This window comes from Sapajus apella, unplaced genomic scaffold (assembly GCF_009761245.1).
Source record: "Sapajus apella isolate SASKATOON/1434 unplaced genomic scaffold, GSC_monkey_1.0 scaffold46, whole genome shotgun sequence".
Classification (NCBI taxonomy): Eukaryota; Metazoa; Chordata; class Mammalia; order Primates; family Cebidae; genus Sapajus; species Sapajus apella.
The window spans coordinates 16,486,961-16,506,242 of NW_022436986.1; the positions used below are offsets into that span (position 1 = coordinate 16,486,961).

General features: G+C 38.7%; 1 protein-coding gene across 3 annotated transcripts in view; it reads right to left on the bottom strand.

The window, feature by feature from the left end:
- Nucleotides 1–18,385, bottom strand: part of TXNDC8 (thioredoxin domain containing 8) — a 28,966-nt gene extending 10,581 nt beyond the window's left edge. For 2 of the 3 annotated variants that reach the window (XM_032240322.1, XM_032240320.1), the window contains exons 1-3: nt 18,208–18,385; nt 12,246–12,305; nt 9,527–9,592 (exon numbers count right to left, since the gene is read on the bottom strand). In XM_032240322.1, the coding sequence (XP_032096213.1) occupies nt 9,527–9,592; nt 12,246–12,305; nt 18,208–18,345 (264 nt within the window). In that variant the 5' untranslated portion in view covers nt 18,346–18,385. The remainder of the gene's footprint in view (nt 1–9,526; nt 9,593–12,245; nt 12,306–18,207) is intronic. The other variant, XM_032240321.1, reaches the window with a different exon arrangement.
- Between the last annotated feature and the right edge of the window lie 897 nt (nt 18,386–19,282).

Below are 19,282 nucleotides of genomic sequence, written 5' to 3' on the forward strand. Positions count from 1 at the left end.
TCAAGAACAAAAGCCTATAAAAACAGTGTTAATTTCTTTTCTTATCTATACTGGCCTTCTCAACTTGTTCTAATAGTGTGGTATCGGCAAAATACAAATTTACTTTCATTTTCTTGTAGCTGATTTAGAAACTCTGCTTACAGGTCTGATTCTTGGAGCATTGGTGGCATAAATAATGCAAGAGTGCTTTTCTGTTGTTTTAGGGTTTGACAAGCTTTTTTCTGTAAATATCAGATAATACCAACTTTAGTCTTTGCAGACCACATGATCTCTGTTGCAATGACTCAAATTTGCTGTTGTAATGCTACAGCAGCTAATGACAATTCATAAACGAATGGGCATGGCTGTGTTGCAGTGAAAGTTTATTTATAAAAACAAGTGGAGGGTGAGATTTGGCCCTTGGACTGTTCACCAACTTTTATTCTGTGACACCGACTGAAGTTGTTGAGGCTTCATGTAACGGCCTAAGAGTTAGATACTCGGTACAATGTGGCTTTCTGTGGAAGGGCAAAAGGGTGTGCATCTAATGTTGTGGGAATTCATCTCAAGCCACACCTTGAACAGGAAAAGTGATTTTGGACTCTGACCAGAGGAGATGTCATTTTCCCATTACTGCAAGTGTGGGATGGAACTTTATTCTCAGAGACAAACATGATATGGGGGCCATCACCTTCAATGGCTCATACACTTGTTCTCATGTTTCCACCAGAAAATCTGCTCAAATGCCCAGTATTGAGAAAACATTCCTGTTTCCTATATCCCTTCACTTACTTCTCCCCAAGTTTAGAGGTGAGCATATCTGCTAAGCTGACACAAGGGAATGAGATCGTGCCTATCCTCTCTTTTTGGGGATGCTCTGCTCAAGGGACAGGTATGCTGTCTTCCCACTGTCTTTCTGAAAAATACATGGGAAATGGGCCCAAACCTGCCCAGATGATCTGGAAGGCAGATCACTTTTGGGGTTTGATAGTTGTGCAAAGCAATAATATCTCTTTTACCTGTGCAGGTAAGTTTCTTCTCTGCAGCCCCACATTCTCCCACAGATGGGCCACCTCAAGATCTAGGCTTTAAGAGAATGGTAGGAAGTCTGCTGACATAGTTCCTAGCCACATTCTTCAATGAGCACGGTTTAGCATCATGACTACTTATAATAAAGGTGATATTGTGATTAGCCACATGACTCCTTGGGAGAAAAGAGTTGTTCTTTGTGTGTCTACAAGAGAACTACGTTTGACCCTTCACCACCCCCCAGAAATGTGTCCCTTCAAGTGTTCTCTGTGTTAGTGATTGACAACTTTGTTATATATTGCTGGAGTGATGGACCATGCCATGCTGGCGTGTCAAGTTGCTTTGCGTAAACATCGATATTGATGATATACCCCTGGTTTTGTTGTTGGAGTTCTGAGCTTCTACTGCCATGGCCTGTTGTGTAGCAATGTTTGCACAAGACGTGTGTGTGACAACTACCCCCCTACTTCCACAAAGACCTCAGTCCCTGCGCTTAAAGTGGTGTCCCTAAGTAGGGCCATACCACACAGGTACCTGAAGTTCATTGCTAGAGAAAGAGCACTCCTATGTGTCTGACAAGGAAAAATATCAGAAGTCTCTGCTGAACCTTTCTGGACACCATCAATGCATATCTTTTTTTTTCTGCTGCTTTTACTCTGTATTCTTTGCTGTACTAAATCTTAGCTATGAACATAACTTGCGACTGAATCTTGTAAGTCCTCCTGGTGAATCACCAAACAAATCACTCCTATATTTCAGCAACTTAAAATTCAGAGGCAAAGAGCAGGGCAGGGACTGGGGTAAAAAATTTAAAGCATAGCTCCCAAAACCTCAGTAATGAAGATAAATATTATTTTAATAAGTATTATATTAAAGTATTAAAACCCAATGCAAAAAAATACATGATGAACAAAATTATCAAAAATTTAAATAAAGGTAAGATTTGATCCTACACCTGCCACATCGTGGCTTGCTTGCTGCACCCTAATCCCTACCTTGAAGAAGAGACACACATGAGCCTTCCAGTTGTCAGCACAGAGAGCAATGTCTTCAGTAATGGTGCTAAAGGTTGTTAGACGTTTCTAAATAGTTACCACACCTTGCCCAATTTTGTTCCATCTTACTTAGTTCTTGCCCCCCTCTAGTCAATCTCTGCCAGTGCATCTGTTGTTTATGGAGCTGATAGGAATCCCTTTTAGGGATCTGCACCCTTCAGAGTCCCGAAGACCACGTGAGAGGTTTCTTTTTTTTTTTCTCATGCAGAACACTTCTGTATGTAACACAATCCTTAACAGGTTAAATATCATTGGGTAGGCTACTCCTGAATGCTAAGATGACTTAGCTTAAATGGATGTTGTAGTTATTCAAAGAGCCTTAGAGATCTCACATACACTTTATTTCTACATTTCTATTATTTATTTATATATTTTCAGAGAGATGGGTGTGCACAGCTGGATCCTGGGACTCTAATGATAGCTACATCTTCTAGTATTTAGCAAAACCAGTGCTAGGCACTTTAGACAGAATATTACAAATTTGCCTGTCAATCATTTAAAGATAGGTGGTGTTCCCATTTCACAGAGAAGGAAACTAAGCCTCAGGGTGGTTGTGTACATTGCCAAGGTCACCCATTAATGAGGCAGACATGGGACTCAACCTGCAGTTGTCTGACTCTACAAATGGCAAAAAATTGCTGAAGACACTCTTTTGGGAGATGGATCAAATACTGTGTTTTATGAAGTTGAACAGGGACACTTTGGGGATATGATTCTCCAGGCACCAACATCTTCCTCGAAAGCATTGTTTCACCTTATTGTCCCTACCTGGCCCTTGAAGACATGGAGTGTATGACTCTTGCTTCCAATCTTGTTCTCCTTCTAGCATACCATGGTACCACCCACTTGAGATTCTTTTAATTCTGTACCCACTTTAAGGAGTGTGCTGTTGAAATGACTTTCATAATCTTAGCAAGAGCCCTTCAGTTCATAAACATAAGGGCACAAGCTTCCTCGCACTTAATATGATAGCTCAGTCTAGCAGATGGGTTCTTCTGAATTATTCATTTGTGACTAATTTGCTTAGTAGCCTCTGTGTACTTATATCCATCTCTCTTATGAGTGAACCTAAGTGCTTTGGGAAACTATTTTATTCTATAATGAAAGAATGAAAGATGGAACCAACTTTTGATAGTTGGCTTATATTTAAGCAGTTGCCCCAAACCTGCTAATTCTTGGTTTCTCTTTCCTTACTCCATAGACATATACCAATCATGAATGACATGGTTTGGCTGTGTTCCCACCCAAATCTCATCTTGAATTGTAGCCCCCATAATTCCCATGTGTCATGGGAGGGACCTGGTAGGAGGTAATTGAATCATGGAGACAGGTCTTTCCTGTGCTGTTTTTGTGAGTAAGTCTTATGAGATCTGATGGTTTTATAAAGGTGGTTCCACTGCAAATACCCTCTTGCCTGTCATCATGTAAGACATCCCTTTGCTTCTCCTTTGCTTCCACCATGATTGTGAGGCCTTCCTGGCCATGTGGAACTGTGAGTCAATTAAACCTCTTTCCTTTATAAATTATCCAGTCTCTGGTATGTCTTTATTAGCAGCATGAGAATGGATTAATACAATGGATCTAGAACCAAAATTATTCACTTAGAGGATCCATTGATAGGTTTCAGAGGGTCACTGGATATCCTAGTATTATCTGTGCATTTTAGTTATGTGCATATGTTCTTTTGTCTGGAGGGAGAGAGTTCATAGCCTTTATTAGATTTTAAGAGGGTCTATAAATCCAATTTATGAACAACTTACAAGATAAATCAGTTTAATATTCTGATTACAAAAACCAGTCAAGGTTTTGGGTCCCCCGTCTGGAAGAAACCACAGCAATGATCTTAGTCACCACAATTAATCTTCCTGAAATGTGGTGTGATGTCCTAGATGAAAACACTAAGGAACAGAGAAGAAAGGAACAAGCTCCCCTTATTTATTACCTGGAATTTGCTTAGGCTCTCTTTTGCCCTAAGACTATGACATCACTTCAGCCACTGCTTATATTGCATCCCTGCCAGATGTGCATTCAATCTCTGCATGAAAACTTTAGCAACCAGGGAATGCCCACAATCTACCATGACCTTAGGTAATTGTATATATCTTCATTTGTTTTAGTTTTTTCAAGTTTTATTTTACTGATGTTTCATATACTTTGAAAATAATTGAAATGAGCTAGAATGAAGGGCAAGAAAAAATAATGAAACCATTCAAGGATGTTGCAGTGTGGGGGTGGCTGATAGGGAGTGCCAGGAAACTGCTTGTAAGGGAGAATACTGTGTCTGAGCAGAGGAGGCACTCCTGAGATTCTTGGCAGCAATGACAAAAAGAGAAGCCCAAGGGATTCCCTAACTTTTCTGATCCAATGCAGAGAAGACAGCCATGTTTTCAAGGGAGGTGGGTATTCTCCTAACTCTTGTGTTCCAGGAGAAATTATCATAAAGCTTTTTATACAATGTACATTTAAAAGGGCATAATGGACAAGTGGCTCTTTGCCAGATATTTTACCAGAAATGTAAGACACTTCTTGTAAGAAGCCTTAATGGGAACTGGACTCTAGGTTTGATTTTTTAAAATAATAAAAGACACACAGTACTTAACTGCTTCAATAAGTCAATGTTCAGTTGTGCTATCCCAGATAAAAGAGAGGAGCACATTTATGGAGATGGTTTCAAAAAAGTACATTTGATTTTTCTTGACCCACCAGGAAAACGGTGTATGTTCATGAATACCTTCCTAGTCAGTTCCACAAAAAAAAAAAAAAAAAAAAAAGAAGGAAATTTATAGGAACATGTCTTTTTGGCTGGCCATCCAAACCTGCCTCCTCTGGTTCTAGAGACTTTCCTTGCAGGTCACTGTGGGGTTGGACCAGGGGAGAGTTTCAGAGGTGTCATGGCTTAACTGCAGCTCTGGAGGCAATAGTAGTGGGGATCAAACTGGCCCTGACAGTGCTGCTCGGATACCAAATTGTGCGGGCTGAGTCACAAGAGGTAAACAGTTTGTAATACTCTCTCTTTAGGATCTCCTCTTCCTTTTTGTGTCTTTTGCATAGAAAATTGATATTCTTTGTTAAATGGAGTCAATATTACAAGTTTTTCTCGTGGTTTTTGAATGATTTCTAAATTGATCCAGATATGACTCTGTCAAGAGATATGATTACAATGTACAAAACATTTAGAAGTAGACTCATTTGTATAATGTGACATAAATGGTCTCAAGTTTTTTTTAAACTTCATAACCAGGATGCTAAGTTAGTAATATTCAATGAGAAATTCAATCCTCAATAAGACTTCTTGAGACATGAGTATCCACATTATAATTAGAGGCTTGTTCGGTGACCCTGGAATTAGAATATGGGAGTGTAAATCATCTTAATGACAGTGCCATCAATTCACTTCAGTTCGTTTTCTAATAGCTACCTGGCAGAAAATTCAGATCTGAGATCTTTAGTGATCCCTGGAATGCAGGATCTATCAATTCTCTTGACCATTAGAGACCAGTTGAGATATAATTGTTTATAAGAGTCTTCCCTCGCCAGCTTATTGAGGGCACTTCCATCTCCATACAGAACTGAGACCAAGTAGGGCCATGCCTTTCCTCAAAAGCATAGCTTGGATTGGTTCAAGAGCTTAGACACATAATCAGTTGAGAACTCAGAGTCTTGTATCATCATAGAATGGAATAAAAACTGTTGAGGGGCAACAGTCACCAAACAATAGCAGTAGCAGAATGAATGAAACCAAAAAATTATATTGAACTGGAGAGAAACTTTCTGTGAATTAGATTGGTACCAGGACATAATCAGGAAAGGAGGCAGAGCTGGCAGTGAGATGCAGGGAAAAAACAGAAGCATTCATTCATTCAATAATTCATTCATTTTTCTCACTCACTAATTCATCACACAGAGGATGAGTATTTTTTATCCACTTGGGATTCTTCTAGACACTGCGCTTTCAAATCAGACAGGAGCTCCTTCAAGAACTTGGACTAGTATGAGAAAATACATGAAGTTAAGATCTGAGTTAAACAGAAAAAGGCTTGGAGCAGTAGATTGGGTCAAAATTATGGAGGAACTTGGTTGCCAGCCTTAAATACAATGGTTTAGCCTTGATTCTAAGGCAATGGAAGGGGAGAGCATCACATGTTAAAAGAGGGAATACCATCCAGGGAGCTGTGCACAAGTATGGAGATGAGAACAGAGCTATGGTGCTAAGTTGAGGCTAGAGAGGGGCGGGCGTGGTGGCTCACACTTGTAATCCAAGCACTTTGGAGGCCAAGGTGGGTGGATCACCTGAGGTCAGGAGTTCAAGACGAGCCTGACCGACATGGTGAAACCCTGTCTTTAAAAAAAAAAAAAAAACAGAGAACAGAGCTATGGTGCTAAGTTGAGGGTAGAGAGGGGCATTGCAATTGTCTAAGTAAAAAAGTATTTAGCTGGAACTAGAAGAAGGAATGACATTGCTAAATGAGAGGCGTTAAATGGGAAGTGGATTGAACCAAAAACGTAGATATCCAGAAAGGATATATTTGAATATATTTGGAGACAAAGAAGCCAGAGAAGAACATAGGGAGGAGGGATCAGAGATAAAGCAAAAAGAGAAGAAAGTTTCTAGAATATAGAATCTCATTAGTTAATGGTGCTTCTTTGTAACCAAGGAATACCAGAATTCAGAAATGGCTATTTAAATTAGGTGCAGGGAGATCCTTGGTGACTTCAAGGAGGATAGATAGATAGATGAGGGAATGAGTGGAAAATGAGAATTGGAAACTGTAAGTGTATTCTAGTCTTTTAACAATTACACCATGAAATGGAGGAGAGTAGCCTGGGAGAACACTAGCTGTATTCATTAGAATTTTTTCGGTTGCAAGTGACAGAGAAACCAACCCTAAGTTTACATAACTGAAGAAGCTATGGGGATAATGTAGGCTTCAGGCATGGAAGTATCAGGGTACAGTCAATGCCATTAGTATCTCTTGGCTTGGCTCAGTTTTATTCTATATGGTAGATTCATTTTCAGGTTTCATATGGTGACAAGCTATAGTAGTTTCAGACTCATGTCTTCCCAAATTCAAATCCAGTGATACAAAAAGAGAAGGTTATTTACCTAGTTGATTAAGCAAAGTCTTGAAATTAGCTCTTGTTTGGCTTGGATTGGCTTGACTAGAGTCAAGTGTCCATTTCTGATGGGGATGGAGTTCACTGGTTGGTGTAGGCCTGGAGATGGATTCCTCAGGAAGCACATGGGATAAGAATGGGAAAGGGCATGGTTCCTTGGAGGAAAATTAGAGTACTATTGATAGAGAATGGAAAATGGATGCTGGGTGTCAAAAAGAAGTGTCTAAACTCCAAGTTTTAAAGAGAGTAATTGATGGAGAGAGGCCTGAAGCAGCAAGGAGGGAATACAATCAAGGTGCATGGATGAAATGGATTTTGAAAGGAGGAAGCATTCTCATTTCTCAGATGGCAGTGAAGGAGAAGATAATAAAAGATGTTATGTAGACAATTTGACATCTAACTGAGGCAAATTGAGAGTGCATATGTTAAATAAGTTTAGTGTTCAAGTAAAAATCCAAATGAGGGAATATGTAGTGTTCTTTAAAAATAATTTAAATATCTTATTATATCAGCTATATTACAGCAAATAATTATAAATAGAAATTGAAAATAAAATTCTGCAGCTAACATATCAAATGCTTTTATTCTTTATACTGCAGTCGTAATCTTTACAAAGCTTAAGTATTCTCATTGTTCAACTCCCACTTATGAGTGAGAACATGTGGTGTTTAGTTTTCTGTTCTTGTGTTAGTTTGCTGAGAATGATGTTTTCTAACTTCATCCATGTACCTGCAAAGGACATGAATTCATCCTTTTTTATGGCTGCATAGTATTCCATGGTGTATATGTGCCACATTTTCTTTATCCAGTCTATCATTGATGGCCATTTGGGTTAGTTCCAAGTCTTTGTTATTGTGAACAGTGCCTTGATAAACATATGTGGGCATGTGTCTTTATAGTAGAATGATTTCTAATTCTTTGGGTATATATCCAGTAATGGGATTGCTGGGTCAAATGGGATTTCTATTTCTAGATCCTTGAGGAATCACCACGATGTCTTCCACAAAGGTTGAACTAATTTATACTTCCACCAACAGTGGAAATATATTATTTATGACATTTTTTTACTTGCATCCAATTTCATGGAGTAGATATGTCAAAATTCACTTAGTCTTTTTACTTAAAGACATTGAGATTGCTTTCATTTTTTAAAATTAGAAATAGTGCTACAATTATTATTATATACTTAGCTGTTTATTTTTCTTGAGGTTATTTCTGTAGTAAAAGTTCCCAGGAATAGGGTAATTGTGTAAAAGGGAATAAACATTTTATGTCTCCTACATATGTTTCCAAAATCACCTTACATAATATGGAAGATTGCCAATGCCCTCCAGCCATATAAGAAAGTATTAGTTTCCACCAGGTGTGGTGGCATACACCTGTAATTCCAGCACTTTGGGAAGCCAGGGTGGGTGGATAATTTGAGCTAGGAGTTTGAGACTAGCCTGGCCAACATGGTGAAAACCCATCTCTACTAAAAATATAAAAATTAGCTGGGTGTGGTTGTACTGGCCTGTAATCCCAGCTACTTGGGAGGCTGAAGTAGGAAAATAGCTTGAACATGGGAGGCGGAGGTTGCAGTGAGCCGAGATCACAAGATCACGCCAGTGCATTCCAGCCTGGGTGACCTTGCAAAACTCTGTCTCAAAACAAAAAAACAAAAAAAAAAAAAAAAAAAAAAGAAGAAAGAAAAAGAAAAAAATCCATTAATATTTTTAAGATAACTAATGTAACACAGTAAGCACTTAATGCCAGGATGGGTCTAAACACCTGAGTCATGTTAGCTCATTTAATTATCACACTGACCCTATGAAGGGGAAATTTATTATGATCCATGTTTTTATAGACAGGGAAACTAAGATATAAACAGATTAAGTACACTACTCAAGTCCCTACAGCTAGGAAGTGCTAGGAGCAGTATGTGAACCATGGGAATCTGAATTTCAAGCCTGCATGCTCAACCACTGGGCAATATTGCTTTGTGATAGTTTTTGCCTAGCATTTCCTCAAGTGTTGTTAACAACTTGTATACATTTTTTGAGAATTTCAGAATGTCTTTCTCTGGGAGATTCTTTCTTGGTGGTTTTGCCCCAGTATAGAGATAATAGTGTGAAAATTCTTATGGACTTGGATACCTCAGGTGGTCTGAATGGAGAGATTTATTAATAAGTCATACTTTTTTTTAACTCTTTATAAAGATTATGTAAAGTTCAGAAACTAATAATTATGTTGCTAAGCATTAAAAATAAATGTAGTTATTTCATCCACCCGGAATAGACAGGCTTTTTTGAGGGGCTTTCATGGTTCTACAATCTAATTCAACTGTGCTGGTTACCATGGAAACTTACCTTCTGGCTTTTCTTGAACATCTGAAATGTGGGTATTCTTCTGATGTGACAAGTTTCAGCCAGCTCCTGGGAAAGCAAAGAAAGGGCATGAAGTTACAGCATCGGTGTCCTCTCTCTGCACCAAGTACGTTCTTTGGTAACTTCTCCGGAGGTGTGTCTGAAAGTACAAGGAGACCTGACGCTTTACAGACTCTCCTGCTATGAACTTTTCTAACATATCCTTAAAGCCTCTAGGAATGTCACAATGATTGACATGAAATGATTGATAGAAAATGATTGTTACACCATTCCTTGGCTTTTTCATCCCATAGAACAGGGAGGTGGGTAAGAGATGGAGGACACAACAGAATAGATGATTAATAGCAAAATGAGCTGCATTAAAGGACCCTGTGAAAGAGGGGCCCCAGTGGAACTCAATATAAAAATGGCTTATTGCAAAAGAAAAGAGCAAACAAATCTTTATAACTCTACTTGAGACATGGGATGCATCCTCATCTAGCATTTTAAGTAAAGCTTATAACTGTTTTTCTTTGAGGTCCTTCACTGCCCATCTTTGTGAAAGATTTGGAGCCAAAAGATGAGAAAATATACCAATATTCCAATTGTTTTAATCTATTCCAAACTACTTTCAAATGTTAGTTTTTGTTTCTCTAGGAGTCAAAAGAAAATTAGTCACCCACGGGATCGACAGAATTGGACATCTCTCTCTAATGTACCAATCACTTTACTGGCATTAAATCTCTTGCCCTGCCACTGAAAGCACACACACACACACACACACACACACACACACACACGCGCACACGCACACCTGAACACGTACCGTATTATAGTTTTTCATGACCACATAAGGACAACAACTGATATATAAATTACCATTAGACAATTATGCATTTTTTCTACCTTAAAAGACAATGAGCTATAATAAAAAAGCTAGACAATAGCATAGGTTGGCAAGATGTGGAGAAATCAGAGCTCTCATACATTGCTGGTGAGAATGCAAAATGATGCAGCTGCTTTAGAAAACAGTTTTGTCAGTTTCTCAAAAAGTTAAACCCAGAGTTACCATATTGCCCCAAAGTTCCAATCCTGAATATATACCCAAGGGAAATGGAAATCTTATTTACACAAAAATTTGTACACTAATGTTTATACCATTATTTTTGGGGGGATGGAGTTTCACTCTTGTCGCCCAGGCACCAGCCTGGGTGCCTGGTGTAATGGTGTGATCTCGGCTCACTGCAACCTCCATCTCCAGGGTTCAAGCAATTCTCCTGCCTCAGTCTCCTGAGTGGCTGGGATTAGAGCTGTGTGTCACCATGCCTGGCAAATTTTGTATTTGTAGTAGAGATGGGGGTTCGCCATGTTGGCCAGGCTGGTCTCAAACTCCTGGCCACAAGCAATTCACCCGTCTGGGGCTCCAAAATTTCTGAGACTACAGGTGTGAGCCACTGTGCCTGGCCACAGTACTGATAGATTCTATAACATGAATGAACCTTGAAAATGTATGCAGTGAAAGCAGCCAGTGACTAAAGACCACATATTCTGTGATTCCCTTTATACAAAATGTTCACAATAAGCAAATCTATAGATAGACTGTGGATTTGTGCTTGCCTAGGGTTGGGGGTGGAGGATGACGGGAATTGGGTGTAACTACTAAAGCGTATTCTGTTTCTTCTTGGAGTGATGAAAGTGTTCTAAAATTGATTGTAGTGATGATTGTGCAACTCTGTGAATATAGAAAAGATAAAGAGATAGTCATCCTAGCTGTGTATTCTGAATTTGTAGGTTATGATTCATCCTAAAGGGCAACTAAACACTCACACTTTAATGAAGCTTGAAGGAAATGGAGAAAGGGAATTTCTATTATGCTCTAGGCACCATGTCATATATTTAATGTATTTTATCTCATTCTATCTTCTGTTAAGTGTTATTATCCTGTTAAGAAACTGAAATTTACGGAGGTTGAACTATAATAGGTCACAAAATCATTTAAGGTCAGAATGGTAGAGGTCATTTTTTTCATTCTCAAGCTCAAATGCATTCTAACATGTGGACAGTCCACCTGTTTTTACCTTTCATCATTACAAATTAATAAATATTAAAAATAATAATTTTTTAGAGACATTGTGTGTATTAACAAGACACATTTTGTTTGAGGACGGGGTTATTTTTTGAGGGGATGGGATGAGGAAGGATGGCTTCAGAGACAGGAAGAAGGGATTTCTGGGAATTTCTTGTGATGCTTCAAACCCACAAAAAGCATAAGATATAGCAAGAGGAAAGCAAAATATACTAAGATGTCTGTAATGCACTGAGTTAGGTTCTAGAAATTGATTAACAATCTGTCACAGGGGTAAAAACTGTCTTTTTCCTAGAGCCCAACTTTAACAGATTGCTATGGTCTCCCTAGAGCAACTCTGCTGAGGAGGATTCTGGGGCAGGGCCCAGAGCAAGTGGTGAAGAATGCTGGGATTGATTAGTGAGGCCTGCTGCAGCATAAGAGGGGAGAGGGGTATCGGGAGAGCTAACCTTTTTAAAAAAAAGTAATACAAAATACACAAGAGCATAATGAGGCAGTTTACTATAGTTTGTATTAAAAAAGAGAAATTCTACTTGATTTTAAATTGATCATATGTTATTAATTACTGAGACAGTGCTATTTAATTACAGTGCATTTGGATTTTGAGTATGTGCAAGGAAGATTTAAGATTCTTACCGGAGAATTGTTCACATCCACATTAGCAAAAAATACATTCTGGTATTTCACAGACATTGCCTTCAAAATAAAAAACAAATATTTCCCATTAGTTTGGTGTTAATATTAAAATATACACTAGAAGCATCTTTTCAGTAGAAACAAAAAAATGAACAAAAAGTTTGTTAAAGAGGACTAAGCATCATTCTGCTATTTCACTACAGCCTAGAGCTTGAAGCATCAAGTCAAATGCTAGATGATGCCAAGGTTAGATGATGCAAGGACCAGTGACAGAAGCAGAGTCATAAAGAACCAAACTGAAGATTAGAGTTTCAAGGTTGGCAAAGAAATAATGGAATGTGGGTGGTGGGTCCAGACTTACCTTGTGGGGTGGAGGAACGGATAACAGAGTAGCTTTCTCCTGGGAGAGCAGTTGGGGGAATCTGTCTTCAGTGATCTTTGAGATACAGTTCTCTGAACCATACGCTAGCTCCTCTTGCCTAGCATTTTGGGAGGTGCTGGTGCTGCTGGTGGTAGAAGGCTCTTCTGCTTGAAGTGATGTCAACATTTTAATGCTGGTCATTAGTCTAATTTCTTTGCATTCCTGCTGCCATCTTTCTGTGCTCTAATATGTGTGGAAAGTAGGTTTTCCAAGTTCCATTGCTAGCTGACTTTCAGTTAGGTTCTTCCAATGGGAAGTATTTGCAGGAAATGGAAGTTGGGAGGAGGGAAGAAGTAATTCTCTTCTACTTCTGTTTTGTTCTGGAATCATCTTTGGTAGTGGTGATGACCATGGTGGTGGTATGGGTCTAGGGTAAGTGGATGTGGCAGCAGCCACAGCAGCAGCAGCAGCAACAACAACAGTGGCCTGTAAATGTCAGCTCCTGGGTGTCTTTTCACACAGCTGTGTTCATACCTTATGGACACTTGACGTCATCTTGATTTGTTTGCCTAAAATCATATCTCATAAATTTCTGGTGGCTTATTTCTGTTGATCTAACTCGAAAATGTTTCCTGAATTTGATCTTTTCTTTTTCTCTAGAAGTCACTGCTCTAGTTTTGGAAAAACCTGTCATTGCTGTTATTTACCCTGGGTTTCTTGCTTTCAGTCTTTCCAACCTATTCTTGTGCAACCTCCAAAAATATTTTCTTTTCTTTTGTTTATCTAAGATGAACGTACCGTCTGCTATCCAAAAGTATTTTCTAAGCACCACATTTGATTGTGGCAAAATCCTTCTTAAAATTGTCCTATTTGACTCTCCACAGCAATTTGTTAAATTATAACACAAGATCCTGCTCGATCTGGCCTTAGCTTCCTTTTTGAGGCTCATTTTTTGCCACTTCTAATGCACACTATGTATTAGCCTCACACGTGACATATTGCCTTCCCCTGATCACACCATACAATTTCTCAACAAAATTATAACCTCTCCTTTTCCAGAAATGTTCTTTTCAGGAGTCTATGCCTTGTGATCGTCTTAGCCCAGGCTCAGCAAACCATGCCCTGTGGACCAAATCCAGCCTTCCACTTGTTTTTTTAAATAAAGTTTTATTGGAACTAGCTGCCCATCTGTTTTTGTGTTGTCATTGGATTTTGCACTATAGCAGCAAAATTGAGTAGTTGTGACAGAGATCATGTGGTCTACAAAGCTGAAAATATTTTCTGTCTTGTCCTTTACAGGAAAAGTTTGTTGACCCCTGCTCTTGCATTATTAAAATCGCTTCTTAAAACCCACATTTTCTTATGATTTATTGATTTTTTTTTTCTTGTTGCAATACATCCACTAGCAGTTTCTTCAGAGGGATTCTGTGGGTAGTAAACTTTTGGTTTTTGTGTGTCTGAAAATGTCTCGAATTCTTTCCCTCTCTTGAATAATGGTTTTGCTTACTAACTTCCATTTCATCATCCTGGAGAGCCTGGAAAGCAAAAGTGGTGAAGATTTGTTTGCCTCCCTTGCAGCTAGAGTTCTGGATGCAAATTTCGCTTTACCAGCCAGATGCATGCTAGTGAGACTTGAAAGGCAGAATGAGACAGAAGCTACTTTCTTTTTATTTTTTGGTGGAAAGCAAGGTTGTGGGCACTAGTTGTGCTAGAGGCAAGCAGTGGTGGCAGCCAGATTCGGGGTCTAGAAATCAGCTTCTTAAATGTCCAGAGGCCATTGTGGCTATAGCAGCTGCCTAATCCTGGTTCTGACTCTCTGAATGCTGCTCTGTTGGTGGTTTTTAAACTCCCAATCGTGGCCTCCTGTTTCCCGTGACTTCTGGTTATGGCAAAGTTAGAATCTCCACAAGTGGGTCTGTTGTGTTCTAAAGAGTGGTTCATGGAGTTTCTGTCCCGAGCCCATTCACCCGGGCTTCTGATGATTTTATGAGCGTTTAATTCCTTGTATTAAAATCCTTTTCTAATTTGGCTCTAATATGGTTTTTGTTTCTTGCTTTGATCTCTGACTGATATAGTCATCTAACCTTTCTGGCACCAAGGACCAGTTTTGTAAGACAATTTTTCCATACACTGGGGGCAGGGGAATGGTTTCAGGATGAAACTGTTTCACCTCAGATCATCAGGTATTTGATGCTTATAAGGAGTGTGCAACCTAGATCCCTCACGGGTGCAGTTCACGATAGGGTTTGCACTCCTATGAGAATCTAATGCTGCCGCTAATCTGACAGGAGGCAGAGCTCAGGAGGTAACGCTTACTCACTGGCTCCTTACCTCCTGCTGTGTGGCCAGTTCTGAACAGGCCATGGACCCATGGACTGGTACTGGTCCATGGCCCAGGTGTTTGGGACCCCTGATTTAGAGGAAGTAAAGCCTTTCTCCAACCCCCTCATATACTATGAGTTTTAAAAAAAGTATGCACATGATACAGGAATACCTTCTCTTACGAAAGTTCAAACTTTACAAGAAAAAGCAAAATATGAAATTCTCCCATTCATAACCTTTTCACAATTCTCTTTTTCACAGAAAAAAACTTGTTTGATATGCATCTTTCTGCTCCCCATTTGTTTGCATATACAAATTATATATGTGTATGTGTATGTACATATGTTTATGTACTCACATATGTACTTATATGTACATATATGTGTTTGTTTCACATAATTGGGGCCATACTCTATACATGTTTTATACTGTGCTCTTTTTACTTAATAATATGCTTTTCCTAAGAAAAATTAAAAAAATATGTTGTCCTGGAGATAATTCCATATTTACATGGATCTACTTAATCCTTTTTTATTTCTTTTTTGAGACCGAGTCTTGCTCTGTCACCCAGGTTGGAATGCAGTGGTGCGATCTCAGCTAATTGCAACCATTGCCTCCCAGGTTCAAGCGATTCTCAATGCCTCAGCCTCCTGAGTAGCTGAGACTACAGGTGCGTGCCACTACATCCAGCTATTTTTTTGTATTTTTAGTAGAAACAGGGTTTCACTGTGTTAACCAGGATGGTCTCAATCTCCTGACCTCATGATCCCCCCGCCTTGGCCTCCCAAAGTGCTGGGAATACAGGTGTGAGCCACCGTGCCCGGCCTCTACTTAATCCTTTTAAACATCTGAAATATTTCACAGAGTGGATGAACCAAAATTTAAAAACTATATTAGCATTAGCCTGGATTCCTACAAGAAACAGATGGCATAATCAAATTAGGATAACTTGAATTTTGTTTTGTTTTGTTTTTACAAAGGGACTAACTATATCTATTAAGGTAAGAATGGGCATAGGAGGGGCTGCAGAGCCTGGATATAGCAAAAGTCAAGCTGTTAACAGCCCTTAGGGCCTGAAGATATGAGAGAGGGAGAGGTTACCAAGACGTAGATTTCATTATATTTTGTGGCAATGCCTCTTATTTGTTATTGGAATTGGATCAGCTCTGACTTTGTGGCCTGTGAGTATACAGCACGTTTATATTCCTGAAACTGAACACTAGCTATTCTCTGGCAAAGTCAAGAAGATCCTCTTTTCTTAAGTCTTGAGTGTCAGCATGGTAGGACCTCTCAAATACTAAAATGTTCCCTCAGGATATTCTTTATTTTTTATTTTAAATACAGAGAGGGTTTCACTATGTTGGCCAGGGTGGTCTGGAATCCTGGCCCCAAGCAATCTTCCACCTTCGTCCTTCCAAAGTGCTGGGATTACAGGCACCAGCCACCAGGTCTGGCCTTCCCTCTGGATATTCTAAGAATTTTAGGCAGAGAAGGAATGTTGTGATGTTATGTAGCCAGTTTCTCTGCCGGAATATAAGTTCATTTTTAATTAAATATCAGATTGTGATTGTTGTTAAAATTAACAGCCTGTGACTGAGGCTCAGGTGGATTTTAAAAAGTTGAAATGTTAGAAACTTGCTGAAAATAAACCAGAGTATTTTTAGTTGTGTAGAGTATTCTTTATATTTGAAGGAATAAACTTCACAAAATTGACCATAAAAACATGTAAAGTTTTATACAATAAGTAGAAATGAAGGAAAGTGCCCTGAGATTCTTTCTGAAGTATGTTAAACCAAAAATAAATTTAAAAAATGGTAAAAAACTGTTAGGTAGGCTATTACAGACATTAACCAGGTAAAATATTGTACAGATATTAAAAGGTTCATTTGGAGACATAAAAACATGAATCAATGTGTATGTGGAAAAAAGATCTGTATATAAATATATGATTAGAACTCAGTAGAATATTTTACAGGATATTTTACAAAGTAAATCAAGGATAAGAAAGGAATGTGCAAGGCAAATTATTTGCCTAATTGCAACATGTATGGACCTGGAGGACATCTTGCTAAGTGAAATGAGTGAGTCACCATAGAATAAATACTGCATGATTCCATTTTTATAAAGTATATAAAATATAGTCAACTTACAGAGGCAGAAAATATAATGGTGGTTGTCAGGGAATAGGGAAGGAGTAAATGAGTTGTTTAGTGGGTATAAATATACAGTTGTACAGGATAATAATTTCTAGAGATGTGATATACCAGGGAATCCTCAATTGCTTGTTAGGAACCGGGTTGCACAGCAGGAGGTGAGGGACAGTGAGCAATCATTACTGCCTAAGCTCTACCTCCTGCCAGATAAGCGTGGTATTAGATCCTCATAGGAGCAGAACCATATTGTGAACTGCACGTGTGAGGGATCTAGGTTGCATTCCTTATGAGAATCTAACACCTGATGATCTAAGGTGGAAGAGCTACATCCTGAAACCATCCCCGCACCCCCACCCTCACCGCTAGTCCGTGGAAAAAATGTCTTCCACGAAACTGGTCCCTGGTGGCAGAAAGGTTGAGGACCACTGTGATATATAACACAGTGCTTACAGTTAACATTAGAGTGTTGCACACTTAAAAATTTAGTGTAGATTTCATGTTAAGTGTTCTTATCACATGCACACATGTGCAAGCAAATGTACACAAGGTTTCATTTGGAGATGATGGATATTGATTATGGTAACGATATCATGGGTGTATGCATAGGTCCTAACATCAATTGTATACATTAAATGAACAGATTTTGTATAACAATTATATACCTCAATAAAGCTGTAGGAAAAATAAGATAAAGATATATGGTTTGTTCTGTTAATAAGGTTGATGAATTGGGAGAAATTTATTCTTTTATGTTATATTTTAAAACAAATATCATATTTATCTGTATTCTAATCCAATGTTTGAAAGTTCTGAACTCTTGAAACTTTGGTAAAATGTCATTGATATAATATGAAGAATCCATTAATTTGTACAATTGCACCCTTTTGCACATCTTGGGAATGTTCCTTTCAGAATTACCCATGGACAAATAGTATTAATCTTCTGGTAAGTACACTCATTATCTACTTAGATCTGAGCATATTATCTTCAAGTTAATCAGAGTGCTTCAAAAAACTACAGCCCCATAATGGCTCATAAGTGCCAAACTTTTAAGAGTTAGTGGGGAAAATATCCTGGAACTTTAAGTTTCTTCTAAAACTGTGAGATAGATACTGGTTGTACTTACATGAAAAATAGGGCACATTCTTTTGCAGGGACCACACCATGTTGAAGAAAATTCAACCACTGCGAGTTTATGTCCAGCAGCTGTCAAAAATGTTTTAAATTCATTCTGAAACCAGAAAATAAATGAAGAAATGTGCATAATCACTGAATCTCATGACATTTTGTAGAGAATAAGATGACAGCTTAGTTTCGTTTTTGTTTTTGTTTTTTTAGAACTAGGGTTTCACTATGTTGCCCAGGCTGGTCTCAAACTCCTGGGCTCAAGTGATCCTCCTGCCTCAGCCTCCCAAAGTGCTGGGATTACAGGTGTGAGCCACCATCTCTAGCCATGTTAGTTCTTAAAACCCTTAACCAGATATTCCATGCCATTGTTCTCTAGCTGACCTCACCTTTTCTAAACGTCCTTCATGTCAAATATATTTCTTTGTAAGTACATATAAATGATGGATGTCTATGCACCAAAAAGGTTGGTAATGGAAGTTGATAATGGTGGTTACCTCTGAGGAGAAACACGTTGGCCGGGGAGGGATGGGGGCTGGAGGATAGGGGTGAACTGCTGTTCAGGGCAGATATCTATAGTACTGGATTTTTATTAAACAAGGGCCTGAACATACATGACTAGTGAAATTTAAAAGAAGAACTAATCTCATCTCTTGAGTCATTTCTTGTTTTTTGGGGGAAGTGATCATTATTACAGCTACAGTTAAAACCATGCATTTAAGGATTTGACATTCCTATTGCTGAATGTCAAGTGAATTTCCCATCAACTCTTTGTATCATCTAAGTAAATAAAGGTTTCCCTTCCTGGGAACTCAGATGACTGCATCTAAATTTGCTTGCTTTATGAAAAGTGACTGGTCCTACACTATTATTTCATGCATGATTGATCTCCTGAAGTCCGTACAGAACTTAATCTTGATTCATTCCTGTACCTCACGTGATCCCTAACTCACATGGTAAGTGCTCAAGAGTGTTTTCTTTATTTTTGTTTAAATTTAATTTTATTTTTTGTAGACAGGGTCTGGCTCTTCATCCAGGCTGGGGTGTAGTGGTGCGATCTCAGCTCACTGCAGCCT